Genomic DNA, 21191 nt, shown 5'->3' with positions numbered 1-21191 from the left:
TGAAATTTTTTCACCCAGTTACTTGGTAATGGACTTTGGGGTTATCTCCTGTTTGAGACAATTGTGAATTAAGCAGTGATGTGCCTTCATGGACAAGTCTTCTTTTACACATATGTTTTCATTCCTCTTGGTTAAATTTCTAGGAGAAGAATTGCTGGTTGTTATGATATATATATATATATATATATGTATGTATGTATGTATGTTTAATTTATAAGAAATTCCAAACCTATTATCTATAGTGGTCATACAATTTTTCATTACTGCCAGCAGGGTAAGAGAGCTCCCTTTTTACTCCATATCCTTATCACCATTTGTCGCTGTCAATCTTTACTTATTTTTTTGGCAACACCCTAAATGGTATGTGGGATCTTAGTTCCCTGACCAGGGATTGAACCCATGCCCCTGCACTGGAAGCTCAGAGTCTTAACCATTGAACCACCAGGGAAGTCCCAGCTGTTGTCAGTCTTTTTTAATTTAAGCAAGTGATATGAGCTTTCTTTTGCCTTTTGTTTGCTTCACACTAGTTTTATAAATGAAGCCATTAGTACATTCATGTGTTAAAAATGAAAATTTTATGAACAGCATATAATGAAAAATAAAAGCTTTTCTCTAACCTTACTTCCCACATCTCACTCTATTGAACTTTTTTTTTATAAGAGTCAGATATGACTAATCGACTTTCACTTTATTATTTATTTGGCTACACTGGGTTTGGGTTAGGTCTTAGGTGAGGCATGTGGGATCTAGTTCCCTGACCAGGGATTGAACCCTAGGCCCTCGGCATTGGAAGCGTGGAATCATAACCGCTGGACCACTGGGGAAGTCCCTCTATTGAACTTTTAAACAAATTCTTGTATATATATCCAGAAATTATACACATAGACACTGCTCTGCACAGAAGTGTTCCCCCAAATTCATATGTTGAAGATCTAACCCCCAATGTGATTGTATTTGAAGCCTTTATGGAAGTTCAGTTCAGTTCAGTTCAGTCGCTCAGTTGTGTCTGACTCTTTACGACCCATGGACTGCAGCACACCAGGCTTCCCTGTCCATCACCAACTCCCGGAGCTTACTCAAACTCGTGTCCATCAAGTAGGTGATGCCATCCAACCATCTCATCCTCTGTCGGCCCCTTCTCCTCCCACCTTCAATCTTTCCCAGCATCAGGGTCTTTTCCAATGAGTCAGTTCTTCGAATCAAGTGGCCAAAGTATTGGAGCTTCAGCTTTAGCATCAGTCCTTCCAATGAATATTCATGAATGTAATTAAGGTTAAATTAGTGGGGTCCTGATTCAATAGGGTTAATGTCCTTATAAGAAGAAACATGAGAGGACTTCCCTGGCAGTCCAGTAGTTAAGACTCTGTGCTTCCAAAGCAGGGGGTGCAGGTGTGATCCCTGGTCGGGGAACTAAGATCCCACACACTGTGCAGCTTGGCCAAAAAAAAAATTTTTTTTTAAAAGGAGAGACATGAGAGTACACCCCTCTCCTCCCCTACCTATGCAGATACAGTGAGAAGGTAGTTGTCTGCAAGTCAAGAAGGGAAATCTCACCAGAATCCAACTATACTGGCATCCTGAATTCACACTTCTAGCCTCTAGAACTGGGGAAAATTTTTTCTCTTGGTTGAGTCACCCAGTCCATGGTGTTTTGTTATGGCAACGCAAGCCCATTTGGATATACACACATGTAAATGCACATAAACACATGGGAACATGTGAAACACACCCTTCTGTCACCTCCTCGGTCTCTAAGAGCCATCTCCGCACCAGCATACCCACCTCATTCTTTGAGTTGCTATGTACTGTGTGGATGTCCCATAAACGATTTTTTTAGTCTTCTATTGCTGGACACTTAGGTTGCCTCCAGGCTTTTGTCACTACAGTGAATGTCTTCATGAAAGTGTCCTACGTCAGATGTGGGAGTTTATCTGTAGGTCAAATTTCTAGAGGCAGAATCCTATCAATATGTAAATATGCTATGATATGTCTTTTATTAAAAAAAAAAAACCTCCCTCCGTAGTTTACTTTCCCATCTCAGTGACAACATCTCCTTCCTTTTGACATTGACCTTTAAAAAGCAATTTATTTATTTGGCTGTGTGAGGTCTTAGTTGTGGCATGCAGGCTTTTTGATCCTAGTTGTGGCATGTGGGATCTAGTTCCCTGACCAGGTATCGCACTGGGGCCCCCTGCACTGTGACCAGGGAATCTTAGCCACTGAACCACCAAGGAAGTCCTTTGACATTGAACTTTCAAAGCAACTGTCTACACTAGTGCCAGGTACTGTCCCAGATGCTTTCTACGTATTCATTCATTTCATGTTTTGAAGGACCTCATGAGACAGATACAATGTCCCCATTGTATCTGTCCCCATTTACAGGTGAGACTGAGGCGTTAAGATCTTGACTTACCCAAGCACACTTGGCCACTTTGTGTTAAATTTGTACTGAGGCATTCTGGTTTCAGAGTCCATGCTCTTAACTCTCTTGGCTGGTCAATGTATGAGCAAATGAATGATCTTCAAGAAGCATAAAATATTATGGAGGTTTAAGAACTGTTTCAGATTTCTTGCAGCAAAGGTTCCCAACTTCAAAAGGGGAGGAGAAGGTGAGATGTATGGAAAAAGTAACATGGAAACTTACATTACCTTATGTAAAATAGATAGCCAATGGGAATTTGCTGTATGGCTCAGGAAACTCAAACAGGGGCTCTGTATCAATCTAGAGGGGTGGGATGGGGCAGGAGATGGGAGAGAGGTTCAAAAGGGAGGGGATATATATATATATACCTCTGGCTGATACATGTTGAGGTATGACAGAAAACAACAAAATTCTGTAAAACAATTATCCTTCAATTAAAAAAAAAGTTCCCAACTTCAGTTGGAACAGCGGCTTAGCCAAGCTAGGGTACTACTGGAGTTCTCACTGCCGCATCTGTAGGGGCCAAGGCTTGATAAACACAAGCATGCCCACTTGGTGGATTCCTTCTTTGACCTGGGGTCTTCTCAGAGACAGTTTCAGAAATGGGGGATCCAGGAGGTCTTCTGTAATTCCCAGTGGCACTTTATGCTTCGTTTTCTCTGTTATTGTTTAGTCACTAAGTCGTATCTGACTCTTTGCGACCGCATGGACTATAGCCACCAGGCTCCTCTATCCGTGGGCTTTCCCAAGCAAGAATACTGGGGTGGGTAGCCATTTCCTTCTCCAAGGGATCCTCCTGACCCAGGGGTCGAACCTGGGTCTCCTACATTGCAGGTGGATTCCTTACCCACTGAGTCACCAGGGAAACCCCTCATCATTTCTACCTTTGTCCAGTCCCTGATTTCTCCCTTCTTAGCTGAGAACCAGGATTCCCTGCCTTGGGAGCTCGGAGGCTTAGCCGCTGGACCATCAAGGAAGCCCTTTCGGCCTTCTTCCTGAGCTGGTTTCCCCGCAGCCCATCTCCTCTGCACCGCTTCCTTCTCTCCTCTTTGACCCCACTGAGGACCGAGATGGGGACCAGGAGAGTGACTCTGGACATTGGAGTCATACAGAGCATATTCAGACCCAACTTCTATGGCCTCAGTTTTTATGTCCATAAAATGGGAATAAGATCAATACATAGCAGGATAATTTAATGAGATTAAGAGTGTCCTCAGCATCTCATAAATGCCAATGGTGATTACTCTGGTTATCCTGTTAACTCAGGACATAGGAAGGCAAATCGGGGCCTCCGAAGAGCATAGTCATTGGGATCGGAGGGAGCTGAATTCAAATCCCGTATCTGCTCCTTACTAGCTCTGTGAACTTATACATGTCATGGAATCCAGAGGGTCACCTGCCACTTAAATTTGCAAAACAAGGTTTTCCCTGGTAGTGCAGTGGCTAAGACTCCACACTTCCAATGCCGGGGGCCTGTTCGACTCCTGGTCAGGGAACTAGATCCCAGATAACTCAACTAAAGAGCTCACATGCCACAACTAAGAGCTGGTGCAGCTAAATAAATAAATAAACTTCTTTAAATCTAAAAAAAAATTTCCAGAACATTTTGGGAATTTGACAAAGGGTTGGCAAGTCATTCCCCCACCTGCCACATAAGGATATTAATAATTTTTAAGGAAATCTAACATTCATTATCACCATTGTGTGATACATGAAAGGACATTTTAATACTCCTCCTTCCAAAAAAACTAGGAAGAATATAATCTGAGAATAATGAATTCAGAACTACGTCCTTGTTTTTCTTATTTCATGCATCTCCAGCATTTGGAAATGGGCACTGCTGATAAGTCTCATTTTTCTTAGTTGTAAAGTGGAGTGAGAAGTCAGACACCTGCACCTGTGATCCAGCTGATGTACTTGGTGCAAAGCAGGAGCTGAGGGACTGTTAGCACCTGGTCTTCTTTATTTCTTTGGCTGTGCCAGGTGTTGGTTGCAGTATATAGGCTCTTCACTGCAGCATGCAGGATCTAGTTCCCTGACCAGGGATCGAACCAGGATTCCCTGCCTTGGGAGCTCGGAGGCTTAGCCGCTGGACCATCAAGGAAGCCCTTTCGGCCTTCTTCCTGAGCTGGTTTTTCCGCAGCCCATCTCCTCTGCTCCGCTTCCTTCTCTCCTCTTTGACCCTCCTGAGGACCAAGACGGGGACCAGAAAGAGCCACTGCATGAGATGTCAGAGAACTTTATTGAGGGCGGAGGAAGGTGATATTGGAGACACAGCTACAGGTCGTAGACTAGGTGGGAATGTCCAAGAGGGAAGAATACTCATTCCATCCAGGATCATGTAGGGACTCTGTGAAAAGGGGCTTGTTTTCCATCCGGGTCTTTGAATGAAGCTCTCTTCAGCCAGGCAGGGAGGGGGCCCCAGCTGGAGGGCAAGGTCTGAGGGAGAGATTTTACTATCTCTAAAGACAAAAGGTCTTTTGTGTGTTTTGATAACTGGGTGGGGTGGGGAGAGGGGAGGTTTCTGGGAATGAGAATGAGATTCTGTGGGAGAAATAAAGAAAGGAGAGAGAGACAGAGAGAGCCACAGGAAGAAAAAAAAAAAAAAAAAAAAGCCTTAAAAGAGAGAATTCCCTCAGGTGAGTTTTGCTTTTAGCTTGTCAGTTCTGAGCATTCAGAAAGGGGTCTAGAACAGACTGAAGGAGCTGTCAGAGCCTGGGTTTCAACCTAGGTGCCTTCCCAGACAAGCCATGCAGCTCTCAGTAAGTCATGCCCTTTCGCTAAGCCTCAGTGTGCCCACCTGTAAAAAAGGTGCCTGGACCCTGCAGTAGCTTCAGCAATGTACACTAGGGCTGGGGTGTCCACAAGCTAACTACAGTTATTTTGTAAAAGCTTGCAACTGAAATGGTCCCAAATCAGAGAGGGAGACCACTGGCTCACAAAGACGGCCCAGAAGCTGGCTGGCTATTACTGAATGAATGAAGGTAGTTTATTGGATACACAAAGACTTCCGGGTTGGAGGCCTGAGAGTCCAAAAGCTGCTGCCACTGCTTCTTCCAGCCCTGGCTCTCTGAGAACTGAGTCAATTGAGGATGCAGGCCTCTTTCCCGGAGGCCGGAGGAGAAAAAGATGTAACAGGTAAGACGGAAAGCAAGGAGGCTGTTTTCTCCTGGTACATGCTGGACGTTTAGGAAATGGAAACAGGAGGGAAGATTCAGGTAGGTGAAGTGAGCCCAACTCACATCCTTAAAAAAGTATTCCTTGACCCCGCCTTGGGGAAGGGACTCTTGGAGCGTCAGGCCCAGCCGGAGGCCTGCCAGAGCCCATGGAAAATTCAGAACCACAGAAGCTTGTTGGATTTGCGTCTCGAGAAGCACAGGTTGCTGCTGCAGCTGCCTTGGTAGATGGGTGGGCAGGCGGAACACGGCCTCCCCGTCTTGTACGGTGCCTCTCCGATCCAGTTACCCCTGGAAGAGAAGAGGGCCCAGGGAGGCGGGGTGGCGGGGAGGCGGGGTCAGGGGGGAGGCGGGGTGGGGGGGTACAGATACATGAGCCACCTTCACACAGGTTTTCAAATATCAGCAGGGCCGCTGACTGGCCCTGTAACGTCACGACTGCAAGCCTCAGTTTCTTCATCTCTAAAACCAAGAGAAGACATTCCTCCCGCACAGGAATGAGCATATCCAAGCACCTGGCTTGGCAGATAAGCAGTTCCCCACGAAGTGTGATTTTTTTGATTCCTTCCACACAACCACCCCACCCCAGCCACCTCCCCAAAGAAATCCCTCCCTCCCCTCTCCAACAAGCAGATCTGAGTTCTGATCCTGGTTCTGCCAGCTGGTGACAGAATAAACCATCTCATTTCTTTCTTTCTTTCTTTCTTTCTTTTTTTTTTGATGTGGGGCATTTTTAGTCTTTATTGAATTTATTACAGTATTGCTTCTGTTTTATGTTTCAGTATTTGGCCCTGACCAGGGATCAAATCCACACCCACTGCGTTGGAAGATGAAGTCCTAACCACTGGACCACTTAACCACTTACACAGGGACCACCAGGGTAGTTTAGTCCCTAAACTACCTCATTTCTTGAGCCTTGATTTTATCCTCTGAATAAGTTAATGCAATGGTATCCATAAAAATCATGCGAAAACACTTTGTAACTTACAAAGAAAGAAAGATAGCACTAAGTCATGTCCAACTCTTGCGATCCCATGAACTGGAGCCTGCCAGGCTCCTCTGTCCGTAGGATTCTCCAAGCAAGAATACTGGAGTAGGTTGCCATTTCCTTCTCTAGGGGAACTTCCCGACCCAAGAATTGAATCCAGGTCTCCCACATTGCAGGCAGATTCTTTACCAACTGAGCTATGCGGGAAGCCCCTGTAACTTACAAGGTGATAGATATGCAAATAAGAACTAGAATAATTAGATACTGGGTGTAATTCAAACATGGGGGACATGCCCGTGAAACCTCTTTGTGGCCTCTGCTGTACATTTATTTTTCGTGGACAGTCTTATCAAAAAACCATCCTACCTACTATGGAGTTAATCTTCTCAATGGATTTTAGGAGGTGGGGGGATAGGGAGCCATTGCTTAAAGCCCAGTTTCTCTTTGGGGTGATGAAAACATTTTGGAAATAGAGGTGATGCTTGTACAACACTATGAATGCAATTGATGCCACAAAATAGTGTACAGTTCTTAAAAATGGCTAAATGGCAAATTTTATGTTTTATATATATATTTTACCTAGATTGAAAAAAATGAATAATGTAATACACCAAAAACCCATTGAGTTGTACACTTCAAATGGATAAATTGTATGGTATGTGAATTATATCTCAATTAAGCAGTTTTTTAAAAAAGAAGAAACCAGGAATTCCCTGGCCATCCAGTGGTTAAGATTTGGTGCTTTCAGGGGCCATGTTTGATTCCTGGTCAGGGAACTAAAATCCCACAAGCCTCGAGGCATGGCCAAACAAACAAAACAAACTTTCATCCCATCATTCTCCTGCTCAAGAATTTTAGTGGTTTCCCACTGCCTGTGCAGGAGTTTGCAAACTTTTTATATAAAGGGCCAGACAGTAAATATTTTAGGCTTTGGGGGCCAAATGTCTTTATTGTATGAAAGCAGCCCTAGGGATATGTGAACAAATGTCGTGGTCATGTTTCAATAAAAGTTTATTTATAAAAATAGGCAGCAGGTTGGATTTTGGGCTGTAGGCTGTAGTTTGCTGGCCTCTAGCTTATGAATCACAACTACAGTTTTGGTCAGGCCTTCCAGACTGCTAGGGCTTCCCTGATAACTCAGCTGGTAAAAAATCCGCCTGCAGTGCAAGGGACCTGGGTTCAATCCCTAGGTTGGGAAGATCCCCTGGAGAAGGGAAAGGCTACCCACTCACTCCAGTATTCTGGCCTGGAGAATTCCATGGACTGTATAATCCATGGGGTGGCAAAGAGTTGGACACAACTGAGCGACTTTCACTTTCCAGACTGCCCTAGTGGCACATGGATCCAGCTTACACACGGATCTTCCCACAGCTCTTTTCTCCATCCAACCCACAGAGTTCTTTTTTCTCCCTCTTCATCCACCTCAAGGCCTAAAATCAGCCCCCCAGGATCTTGCTCGGGGCGGCCTAATAATCTCACCACTAGCTTGTAGTGTTTGTGATCTCTCAAGTTCCAGTGCCTTATTTTCTCAAACATCAAACACTCTTTGTAGGCAGAAATGGAATCTTTTTCCTCCAAAAGTGATGGCTGAATAACAGTAAGTAAAGTCAGCCAAAGTGCTTAGAAAAGTGTAGATTTCTGGTTTCATATGGGTTCGTTCATTCATTCATTCAACCAAGACTTCTAGTGGGCATCAGGATTTATGTCAGATGCTGTGAGTCCACAGTTTTCCAAAGGGAAAGTTTAGGGGCAGGGAATGTGGGTGGTAGAGACACCAGGGGATGATGGAATAAAAGTTATCCTTTTTTTGTTTAATTTAACCACTTGAGGGAAAGTTTTGCTTTAAGAAAAACCAACAGTTTGAAATCACTGTAATAAAAGGATATAAAAATGAATCAGGTCTATTTCCTGCTCTCAAAGACTTCTCTTGACCTCTCTCCCACCTAGCTGATTGGAGAGTCTGGAAGAAGCAGCTGAGCATACTCACTGCATCCTCCCTTTCTTTCCTGTGGGATCTGCCTGTCTGCAGGGAGCATGTGTCCTTGGTTGCTCTGTTTCCTGTGGGAAGCTTGAAGGGGCCAGCACTATACTTAGAAGAGGCCTCTGGTTGTCCACTGTTGCTTGTTAATGGATGTGAAGGTCTAGTTCAACAGCGAGCTATTTGCAAGCCCACTTAGCTGGCAAAGCTAAAACACATTCTCCACAACTGGCTTCATCAGGGAGACTGCCTATCCACTATCCACCTGCCTTGGTCCTCTGTCTATCACCCAAGTGACTGTGAAGCTTGGGTAAAGAAAAAGGATTCTTGATCAGCTCTAAAAGTACCAAACTGTATGGTGTATGGTTATTTAGAACAGAGGAAGGCACGGTGTCCTGTGTGTCTTCCTTTTCTGAGACTCCTGCCCACTCCACCTTGTGATCCACCCTCCTGCCCCAGAGTCCCCTCGACCTCAAAGCTGCACTCACTTAATGGCGTAGTTGCAAACCAGGTACACAGCCTGGCGCCAGGTGCTGCCCCAGACGCGGATGCTGCCACAGGTGTGGATGGCACAGCCCAGCCGATTGGAAGATGCCCACACCATCTGAGAAGGGAGGACAAAGGCAAGGGAGGCTGTGAAAAGGACTTGGGCCTGGAAGGTTCCTGCACTTGCTCAGTTCAGGGTGGATGCATTAGCTGAGGTTTTCCTGGGGGAGGCAACTGTCTCAAAAGTGAGAGGATGGAGGCATATGGTACTATTAATATAATGTTTCCCAAACTTTATTTTTTACTACAATCAACAGTAACGAGAACAGTTTTATATTGTTACCCAGTGCACCAACACACACACACACACACACCCCTACTCCTCTTGCACAAAAGTTTTATGAACTAATATTTAATCTCATCATGTAGAATATTATATGCTAATGTTTTCTATAGTGTTCAAATAGATTTCCTTCTTTCCCCACTTGTGAACAATGCTTGAAAGTCATTGTTGTGTTGGAGATTAGAACACAAACTTTGAAGATAAACAGCCTTGGATCAGTTTCTCAATATCAGAAGCTGTGTGACTTTGACCAAGTCACTTAACCGCTCTGTGCCCGGTTTCTCCTTTGGTAAAATGGAGGTAATAATGTCTCATGGATGTCAGGAGGGACATTTGGCTTAAGCCTCACATTTCCTAGGGGAATTTTCTCTAGTGTTTGACATTTACTGCAAATGAGTCACAGAGAAATTGGCAGGTCTCCAAAAGAAGACGTTGGTCCTACCATTGGTCCTGTTTCTTATAACACTATACTGCCTTGTATTTTTATGTACAATAAATGGTACCATCTCAATATGAGCACTCAAAATACACTACGATTCTGGGGTAATCTTATTTGGCATTTCCTTGGAGAAGGAAATGGCAACCCACTCCAGTTCTCTTGCCTGGAAAATTCCATGGATGGAGGAGTCTCGTAGGCTACAGTCCACGGGGTCAGAAAGAGTGGGATGCAACTGAGTGACTTCACTTTCACTTTTCTTTCCCTTTTAAGATAGCATAGCCTTGGAAAATAGAAAATACTGGGAAACGTTTGGACCTATTGATAGCAAAGTCACTCTTGAACTTGTCAGACCACACATCTCCATTTTGGGGTCAAACAATATGGTCCACTGACCTAAGACACTCAATATAAGATCCAGTTCAGCTCTGCTGCTGCTGCTGCTAAGTCGCTCCAGTCGTGTCCGACTCTGCGACCCCATAGACGGCAGCCCACCAGGCTCCCCTGTCCCTGGGATTCTCCAGGCAAGAACACTGGAGAGGGTTGCCATTTCCTTCTCCAATGCATGAAAGTGAAAAGTGAAAGTGAAGTCGCTCAGTCGCTCTTAGCGACCCCATGGACTGCTGCCTACCAGGCTCCTCCGTCCATGGGATTTTCCAGGCAAAAATACTGGAGTGGGGTGCCATTGCCTTCTCCGCAGTTCAGTTCAGTTCAATGTATATACAGGAAAAGGCTTATTATGTAAAAGGAAGTCCATACAGGTTGCTGTCCACCACATTCTATTTCTCCCACCAGCCCTTCATCCCTACAAAGGGTACCTGGGTATAGTGGGAGCAGACAGGGCCACTGCAGCGCCAGGGGCAATGCGGGGTACAGTCCTTTGGGGCAGGAAACAAGTAATGCCGCTTCTCCTCTGACCAAGACCTCACAAGATCCACCACCGAGCGGTACCTGGGAAGGTGGAGGCGATGGAAGAAACTCAGACTGTGTGGTCAGCGAGCTGTTGAGTGATGGAGTGGAAGAAGGGTAGTGAAGTGACGGGGTGAAGGGAGGGCTCACTCACCGGCCGGAATGGACAGACAGGTTCTGGCCCACGTATCTCATCAGCTGTGAGGGCCCGTGGGCCCAAATGCACTGGGAGGCCCAGGCTTCAGCCGACCTGGCCAGCCGCTCGTCCCAGACCTGGGAAAGCAGAAAGGCCATGAAATTCCCCATGGGAGGAAAACCACCACCATCTCAGTAGTGTCTAGAAATGCAAATACACATGGTATCATGACTCCTCCATCTCCTGGGAACACTGCAATAAATCCACTTAATTAATAAGAAAACTGAGCCTTAGAGAAGGCCTGTGACTTCAAGGTCAATAGCAAGTCCACACAAGGGCTGAGATCCACACCTAGCCTCTGACTCTTAGCCCGATGCCCTTTTTCCTTCACTGGACTTCAAGCTTGGGGTTCCCTGCTCTGAGGGGGGGGTGCCAGGGATTGGCCTGGGAGTTCTCAGCTATCCCTAGAAGTGACTGAGCCCAGGATAATAGGAAGAGAATGGATTTTTTATTTATTAAAATTTGAAAATGTGTTTAACATTAAATTTTTAAAATTCAAAATGTGTTTGGTTTTAATAGTGAAAGGATGCACATGTTTACTATGTAACCTGTTGAAAGGAGAAGTGGAGAGTCTTTCATCTTCATCTTATACTAGTCCCTCCAGCCACCCAGACCCTGGAGGTAATCATCATCGTGAGTTTCTTGTGTCCAGTTGCAGAAATATTCCACACCCATAAGCATATAATATATATATATATATAATGTATATATGATTATATGTAGAAATATATGTAATTATATATAATATAATGTATGCAATATATATATAATTATATATCATTGTGTTAATATGTAAATAAAAATATATTATGTAAATAGAATAATTACATATATATATACACACACATATAATCCTTCCTGGAGAAGGAAATAGCAACCCACTTCAATATTCTTGCCTGGAAAATCCCATGGACAGTAGAGCCTGGTGGGCTACAGTCCATGGGGTCACAAAGAGTCGGACATGACTGAGTGACTAACACTTTAGTTGCTAAGTCATGTCTGACTCTCTTGTGACCCCATGGACTAAGCCCGCCAGGATCCTCTGTCCATGGAATTCTCCAGGCACGAATACTGGAGTGGGTTGCCATTTCCTTCTCCAGGGGATCTTCCCAACCCAGGGATTGAACCTGGGTCTCCTGAATTGCAGATGATAGACTCTTTACCAACTGAGCCACCAGGGAAAAACAGCATATACATACATATGTATATATATATGTGAAGTTTTTTGACAGATGGCAGGATGCCAGACATTCTATTTGGCACCTTGCTGTTTTCATTTAACCAGATAGGTTTGTCTTAGCGATGATTCTACATCAGCGCATAGAGAATACCCTCCTCCTCCTCTGTAACGGCTTCTTAATTTTCCAATCTGAGAATGCCCCAAGTTTTATATCTCGAAAAAGGATCACTTTTAAAAAAATACTAGTTCCCTTCCACTCTGACTTCCTGAGATTCTGAGATATTATTTGTTCCTTCATTTCATCTGTTATTTAGCAAATATTGAACAAGGACTCACAGTCTAGCAAGGAAATGAGACGTTAAGCAATCATTACAGTTGGCTGGTGTGAGAATGTGAAACGGAATCTGGTCTTTTTTGGAGCCATAGAGAGAAAGGGTTCCTTGAGCAAGGGATGTTTAGCCAGATACCTGTCCTGTGGGCTGAAGCCAGCTAGTGAAGCAATGGGGACGCCCAAAGAAGGGTCCAGACATCTCCCCGGGGTTGTGAGACTCATCCATTCTTAAAGAAAGCAGAGGAATGTTTTCTTCATGCTGCAAATGGGTGAGCTGAGGTAGGGGCATGCAAACCTCTAACCCATACTCACTGACCCTCCCTGGGGCCCCTCCTGGTGGAACTGTCTAGCTCTCTTTCTTCCACAATACATGCAACAATCAAACACCTGTTGCAGGGAGGGCTTTGCACGCAGGGCTGGTGCTCAATAAATGTGTCATTGTTTGAAAACTGGAGGGCCTTCTATGTGCCAGCCACTGTGTTAATCAATGGATGAGTCAGTTAGTGAACAAATAAATGGCTCCCCCACCTTTAGCTGCCTGCCATTTGGGCTCCCATCCCCACCCCTCCCAACACCTTATTGCACCTGATGTTGTATTCTACATAAATGTTGTGGTTGATCTTTGTTTTTTATCATGCCCACTGAAATGGGAGCTCTGTGAAGGACAGGACCTTGTCCATCCTGTTCTCGGCAGTGTCCGCAGGGCTTAGCAGTGGTGCCTAGCTCCAAGCAGGAGATGCTACATGAGTGAATGAGCACATTGCAAAAGCACAAGTGTTTGCAGGCAGTTAAGAGAGCAGGTATCTGTCTTAAAGGGGGAAGCTGACAATCCTTTTCCCTAAAGAAATCTGTAGGTGAGCTGGAGGCCTATCTCTCTACAGGCTAGTTTGGGACAATGGTCCTGGGGGAGGGGCTGCGATAATGAAAAAGGTTCCCTCCTCCCCTTCGGAGTCAGGCTGGTAGGGGGCTGGGGTGAGACACCCTCTTCTCCCCTGATCCCCCATTCTGCCTCTTTGAAGGAAGACATCCCAGCGTCCTTTGCTGGTCAGCTGCTGTTTCTCCCCCAGCCTGTGCCCTCCACCCCCACCCCAGAAACCAATCCCCATCTCTCCCAATTCTACTTCCAGAGACTTGTGGACAGACTGGGAGTGTCATCAAACCCCTGGGGCAAAGAGACAATGGCAGGGAAATCTCCAGCCACCCACCCACTGCGGATCCCCAGCAGGAAGCCAGAATTCTTGGAAAAGGCATTGTGTTAGTTAAGACAACAGCTTTAGCAGCTGGCAGATCTGGGGTGTAATCCCAAGTGGGTGACCTTCAACAAATTAATTCTCTGCTTCTTGATTTCTTTAAAATGCAGATAAATCCCACCTTGAAGGAAGAGGGTTCAGTGTAAGTGCCTGGCGCACAGAGGATGCGCCATAAATTGCAGTCCTCTGCTCCTGCCTGCAGAAAGGACCTATATAAAGCCTTAGTTTTCTCATCTGTAAAATGGGCAGACTTCACAGGGCCCAGATACTGGCTAGAAAGGCTAGACTCGTGAATGGTCCAGCCCTTCCAGGGCACACTGAGTCAACTGGCGTTTGCCAGAGAGGGCACTGGCAGAGCGTGAGGACTCACCATATACTCCATGTTGGCAGCAGGTGGGTGCACGCTGGCCCGGATGTGGTTGTGATAATCCAATAAGGCACTCATGTCCCGGGCAGAGATGTGGCGCTTCCGCCGGTACCGAGGCACCCCCAGCCCACTCAGGGGCCTCACAGCTGTGCCCTTGGTCTGGGCCAGTGCCAGGGTGGCGTTGGGCATCAAGGCGTTCATTGTCTGGCCTGCCCAGAAGAGCAGGCCTGCCAGGCCCACAGTGCCGGGCAGCAGGGGCATAGCTGGCTGGAAGGGGTCCCACGTCTGGCCTCGTGCAGTCAAAGCTGGCTGCCTGGAGGGGACGGTCATGAGGGCACCAAACCCTGAGTGCTCCCCAGCCTTCCCACCCCAGAGGATGCTAACTACTGGGAGCTTGACACCGACCTTCCAACACAGCTCTGGTGGCGGGGAGCAACACTCCATCCTTCCCACCCCATGGACTGAGTGGATGGTGCAGTGGGAAGAAATGCCCAGACAGGGACTTCCTGGGGGTCCAGTGGCTAAGACTCCATGATCCCAATGCAGGGGCCCCAGGTTCAATCCCTGGTCAGGGAACTAGATCCCACATGCCACAACCATGAGTTTGCAGGCCACAGCTAAAGACTCTGTGTGCCTCAACTAAGATCCGGTGCAGCCAAATAAATATATATATTTTTTAAGATAGGAAGAAAGAGTAAAGAAATGCCCAGAGAGTGGCTGAATTCGGACCAGGCCCTGGAGTGAGACAACACTTCAAAGCCGGAGTTCCATCCCACCAGCCCAGGAAGCAGACCCCACACCTCCCCAGACTGGATACCCTCTGCACCAATCTCACTCCACACGGGCTTTGTCGGTGCCCTCAGAGGGGCAGCGCCCACCTCCCCTGAGGCATCGACCAGGGCCCTCTTGTCCCCAAGTTGCTGCAATTTCAGGGTGGAGTTCAGTTCAGTTCAGCCGCTCAGTCGTGTCCGACTTTTTGCGACCCCACGGACTGCAGCATACCAGGCTTCCCTGTCCGTCACCAGCTCCCGGAGCTTGCCCAAACTCTTGCAAGACACAGAAAGAAGAGACTGAAAGAGGCAGACAGAAAGAAAGAGAGAAACAGAGAAAAAGAAAATGAGGGAGACAAAAAGATCACTGACATAAAAAGATCCTGACAAGAGCTATGAGACAAAAAAGGTAGAAAGATACAGAGAGAAAGAGAGACGACGTTGGGGCAAAAAGAGAAGGAACATGGGAGAGACAGAGAGAGAGAGAAAGAGGGGGAGAAGAACAGACAAGACGGAGAAAGAAATACTGAGAAGAGAACCAGAGAGAGGGGTCCGGGAGACAAGGCGGCAGGCTCCCCAGGGGCGCGTACCCAGGATGGGCAGCCCAGGCTGGCAGCAGGAGGCGGCCCAGGAGGCAGGGGACCTCTGCAGACGCCCAGCCCGCCTGCCGCACAGCGACTTAAACGTTCCGCCAAGAGCTGATGGCATCTGACGTCCCAGCCCCCCAGCCCCCTCCCCTTCCAGCCGGGCCAGGCTCGAAACTCCGCCTGCCGGTCCGTGGGCTTCTCTCTCCTCCCTCTCTCCGCTGTTCCACCTGAAGTGCAAGGGGGCCGGGGCTGAGCTGCCGGTCAGGACGGGGGTGTGGTCAAGGCAGAGATTCCCGGACGAAATACCACCTTTCCTCAGGAGACCTCAGATCCCGAGCTTTTTCTCTGCCTTCCAGACCCCGCATATTACGGCCATCTCGCATCCAGAAAGTGTTTTTCTGTTTTCTCCTCAAAGCCCTCCAGCCCCAGAGTTGGCAGTTTTCATATGGCCCCCATCTAATGAGCCTGGCTGAACTTGGATGCTGAGCTCGACGTATACAAGCTCAGCCAAACCCTCAGAAGCAGATAACGATCCCTCCCTATTTTAGACGAAAAACCGGTCTCCAAAGAGGTGAAGGAACAGTCCAAAATCAAGCCAGCCTGTCTGCTGTGGGGCCAGGATTCACATCCAAGTCTGACCCCAGGGAGGGCCCTGCTAGCATGTAAAAAGGATGTCATTTCTGTAACCAAATCAAATATAGATGCATGGGGGGAAAGCCCGATGAGAATATTAGAATATTTGCTGCGAGGCCACTTAAACATAGGACCATGCAGCCTAATTAATTAAGCCAGTGGATCTGGATTCAAATCTCCATTATTTTGTTTTTGAGGTTTTTTTTGTTTGTTTTTCTTTCTTAAAAAAAAAAAAAAAGCCTTTTTATGCTAACTGGTGTCCTTGGGCAGAATACTTAACCATTTGTGCTTTATCTGGAAAATGGGAGAAATAAAGGTTCTTTCCAACACTGATGCCAGAATTAAATGAATTCACATCTAATTGAGTGTGTGCTCTTTAGGTGTGTGTGCCTGTGCTTATGAGTATGTGTGTTTGTTATAGGTGTACAAGCACCCGCAGACACATGTGAGGGCTTGTGTGTCATATATAGGTGTATGGATGCGTACACGACCATGCAGATGTCTGTACCTGAGTGTGTACTCGCATGAGTATGCGTGTGCTTGTATGTTATGAATGTGCAAGCACACACATACAAGCGCGTCCTTCTGATGATTTCTGTGTCATATGCATGTGTTAATGCACAAGTATTCGAGGATGTGTGTGTGTGTGTGTGTGTGTGTTGACAGAACTCCTTTGATCTCTGAGTTGCTGTACTTTGTTGTTGACAAAGAATTTCATTTTCTCTTCTCTGATTCCTTGTATTCTTCACAAATAACAAGCGATGCCTTTGCAACAGGAAGGGACAGACTTACAAGAAAGGTGTTCCATTAAAAAAAACCAAAGTTGAAGCACTTGTAATCTTCAGCCTCCACTTCCAGAGACCTTTCTGAGAAGTTCCAGGCAGAACCCAGTCCCCGGTGCCAAGCTGAGCCCTGGTCCAGGTGACGATGCAGGGCTGGGAACTGGGACGGGGCTACCCAAGTGCGGTCCTCCCCAGACGCATGGAATTCCAGCCCCAGGCAGCCGCCCAGCCTCAGCCTCGGCGGCCCAGACAGAGCGGCTGCCAAAGCACACACCTTTTCCCCTGGAGCAGCTTCCCCCAGCCCAGGCTGACTGCTGGATGCTGGGGGAGGCGGGGCACACAGAGGCAGTGGGGGTTGGGGGCTGCTGACTCTGACCTCTACGTGGCTTTCTCATCACACAAGAAGGGCAAGAGGCACTGGCTCCGATCTAGTTCCATTCTCTGCCTCCGGTAGGCTGGGTGTCCTGGGGCAAGTCTTTATCCTTCTCCGGGCCACTGGAGCAATTGGACTTGTGGCTTTTCTGCCTACAGTGAGCTGAGATCCATGGCATACCAGGCAGCAGAGGAGGCAGACACAAACAGCTTTGGCACTGATGACCCAGGAGTGTGTGCCCCACTCTCTCTGAGCACTAAATACCGACCTCTCCCATGTCCTGGCCACTTGCAATGGTCTGGAGCATTACATCCATGACTCACTTGGTCCTTGCAGCTGCCTTTGAGGCAGCAACCCCGCCCGCGGACAGATGGGGACACAGAGCTTCAGTGACTTGTCCTAGGGCCTGTTTGCTAATTGGGGTTCTGGCAGTGAACATTCTCGCCCGTTTTATAGAATGCACACGCATTCACTCTGCACACACCACACACACATGCACATATACACACACACATACCCTTCTCCCACAAATATGCGACAGCTGGTTCCCCCAGTCCCTTAAATTCTTGCTGTCAGATGCCCTCAGGTGCTTTTCCATAAATACACAGAAACCCACCCTTTACACACTTGATCATGTTAACACATATAAGCGGCAAGTATTTGTTCTTTTCTCAGGGCTCAGAACCATTTCAAGCACTTGACCTGGATGAGACCATTCAATCTTCAGACCCACCCTATCAGGTCAGTATTATTATTGTCATCATAACCATTTTTCTATACGTGAGGGAACAGGCACACAGAAGTGAGTCACTGGCTTGGGGTCTCACAGCAGGTGGGGGGCAGAGGTGGGATGGGCCAGGCTAGTCCCACTGCCTCTCCGGAGAGACAGCCAGACAGACAGACATCTGAGGAAGGCACGGCCTCGTAGTCCAACCATGTGGACAAAATCACCGTCTCCTGGGACTTCCCTGATGGTCCAGTGCTTAAGACTGTGCTTCCGATGCAGGGGATGTAGGTTCGATCCCTGGTCGGGGAACTAAGGTTCCACGTGCCTCGTAGTGTGGCAAAAAGGAAAAAAAAAATCACTGTCTCCTACCTGACATGTTCACACATCCAGAACAACCCAGAAAATCGCACTGATAGCAAACATACAGAAACACCCTCGGCCAGTCTACAAGGTAGGACCTTGCCTGCTGTCCTTGTTGACTAAGCCTGTCCCCAGGTTCACTTTGACAGGTTGGTGTTGCTTAGTTGCCAAGCCATGTCTAACTCTTTGTGACCTCATGGATTGCAGCACCCTAGGCTCCTCTTTCCTTCACCGTCTCCCAGAATTTGCTCAAATTCATGTTCATTGAGTTGGTAATGCCTCCGAACCATCTCATCCTCTGCCACCCTTTTCTCCTTTTGCCTTCAATCCTTCCCAGCATCAGGGCTTTTTTTCTGACAAGTCGGCTGTTTGCTTCAGGTGGCCAAAGTATTGGAGCTTCAGTTCAGCAATTGTTCTTCTAGTGAATATTCAGGGTTGATTTCCTGTAGGATTGACTGGTTTGATCTCCTTTCTGTCCAAGGGATTCTCAAGAGTCTTCTGTAGCACCGGAACTCAAAAGCATCAATTCTTTGGCACTCAGCCTTCTTTATGATCCAACTTTTCCATCTGTACATGACTACAGCAGGTTGCCAGGGGATAAAAATGTTAGGGGTGAAGACAGGAAATAATCATGTGTGGCCCTGATCAATGTCCTGGGCTGGGATCTCACTTCAGGGTAAGGGCTTTACTTACCCTGATTTTGTCACACTGGATTCAGCTGTTGCTTCATCTTCACTCCTACCAGAATTCTCTCTGGTCTTGGGCAAGTGAAGGGGAAATTCTTCTAGATAGCAGTAGTATTTGAGGCAGTACATCTCAGTGACTAACACTGCTGACTCTGGATCCAGACAGCCTGGGTTCGTGGCTTACTAGCTGTGTGTCCATGGGCAAGTTACTTAACCTTTCTGTGCCTTGGTGTCTCACCTATAAAATAAGGCTGCCTTGTGGAGTTGTTGTGAGGATTAAATGAACTGATACAAGTGACACAAGGCCTGAGTAAGCAGTCAATAAATGTTAGCTATAATTGATGATAAGAACAACAACAATAACAGTCAACACTTATTTAGCACATACTAGATGGGCGTCCCTGGTGGCTCAGACGGTAAAGAATCTGCCTGCAATGCAGGAGACCAGGGTTCAATCCCTGGGTCGGGAAGATCCCCTGGAGAAGGGAATGGCTACCCACTCCAATATTTTTGCCTGGAGAATCCCATGGACAGAGGAGCCCCGCAGTCTGTGGGGTCACAAAGAGTTGGACACAACCGAGCGACTAACACTTTCACTTTTTTTCAGGTGCCAAGCACTAAGCGCTATAGGGGTCCGATATAAGTTTTGCTCCAGTTTTATGGATTAGGGTTCAGAATCTCCATTCAACAGCTGAAGAAGTGGAAATTCAGAGAGGTTAAGTACCTTGTCCAAGGTCACACAGCTAGTCCCAGTGGAAACTGGATTCCAGTGCCAGGTCTCTGATTCTTAACCCCAGTGTTCTTTTTAGACAATAAAGTTGCTTTTAAGAAGAGTCTGTGTAGGGACTTCCCCGGTGGTCCAGTGGTTAAGACTCCACACTCCCAATGCAGGGGCTCAATGAGAAAAAGCCAGTGTTGTACAACACAAGGAATATAGCCCAAATTTTCAAATAACTATATATGGAGTATAACCTTTAAAAACTGTGAATCACTATATTGTCCATGAATTTATATGATATGGTACATCAATATTGTACATCAAGAGTCGTGCCCGACTCTGCGACCCCATGGACTGCAGCTCACCAGGCTCTACTGTCCATGAGCTTTTCCAGGCAAGGATACTGGAGTGGTTTGCCACTTCCTTCTCCAGGGGATCTTCCCAACCCAGGGTTTGAACCCGTGTCTCCTGCGCTGCAAGCAGATTCTTTATGGACTGAGCTACAAGGGAAGCTTATTGTGCATCAACTATAATTTTAAAAGAGAGATTAAAAAGAAGAGACTGTGGAACAGGAGTCTGGTGCTTGAGAGAGGAGACTAAGAAAGTTAGAACGTCCTTAGAGATCTTCCAGATCACCCCTTCATTTGCTAGTTGAGGAAATAGGTTCAGAGTAGGTGAGTGACTTGTCCAAGGACACACAGCAATTGGCAGACTCAAAACTTCAACCCAGATCTGTGTCACTCCAAATCCAAACAAGGGAAAGAGGGAGCTGGGAGGGAGGAGAGTACACGTGAAAGATAGGAATGATGATCCACACTCTTCAAAACTCTGGTCAAATGTTCCAAGTTCTTCTAAAAGACAACTGAGAAAATGAAAGAGATGGAGGTGGAAATCAATAGAGACTCAAAAGATACACATTTTTTTTTAACATTTATTCTTATTGATTTATTTGCCTCCATGTGGGATCTTCAAAGTTCCTTGTGGCATGGGAACTGCTGATTGCAGCCTATGGGATCTAATTCCCCGACCAGGGATCAAACCCAGGCCTCCTGCACTTGGGGGCGTGGAGTCTTAGCAACTGGACCACCAGGGAAGTCCCTACATTATTTTATATGGGTAAATTTTTTATGGACTCCACTGTTGAGGTATGTGAACTTGAGTGCGGACAAAGAAATATTATAGAAGTCAAGCTGTGATTGAGGTGGGACATTTAAGGGGCTCTTATTTCTTGATCTGACTGGTGGTTACAAGAGCTTCACTCTATTGGGCCCCACATTGGTTTTATGTGACTTGCTGTACTTAGGTTTTATTTTTCAGTACAAAGTCTTAAAAAAAAAAAAATAACGACAGTGGTAGTTTATACAATGACACCTTCCATCTGTCACTGTCCTAACCCTGCATGAGGATTTTAGCCTTCTTTCAACAGTTGAGGATGTGAGGTTCAAAAAAGGAGGCAGCTTCCTCATAGTCATACAGCAAGTAACTCTGGGAGC

At 46.7% G+C, this 21191-nt stretch overlaps 1 protein-coding gene across 1 annotated transcript; it reads right to left on the bottom strand.

Annotated features, from left to right (window-relative positions):
* Positions 1 to 5756: 5756 nt before the first annotated feature.
* Positions 5757 to 14323, bottom strand: R3HDML (R3H domain containing like). The gene is made up of 5 exons (XM_052651249.1): positions 14066 to 14323; positions 10893 to 11011; positions 10648 to 10780; positions 9053 to 9168; positions 5757 to 5889 (listed from the first exon to the last, which is right to left on the bottom strand). The coding sequence occupies exons 1-5, from the start codon at positions 14321 to 14323 to the stop codon at positions 5757 to 5759; spliced, it is 759 nt and encodes a 252-aa protein (XP_052507209.1).
* Between the last annotated feature and the right edge of the window lie 6868 nt (positions 14324 to 21191).

Source organism: Budorcas taxicolor, chromosome 13 (genome assembly GCF_023091745.1).
Source record: "Budorcas taxicolor isolate Tak-1 chromosome 13, Takin1.1, whole genome shotgun sequence".
Lineage (NCBI taxonomy): Eukaryota > Metazoa > Chordata > Mammalia > Artiodactyla > Bovidae > Budorcas > Budorcas taxicolor.
This window is presented reverse-complemented; position numbering and strand designations above follow the sequence as displayed.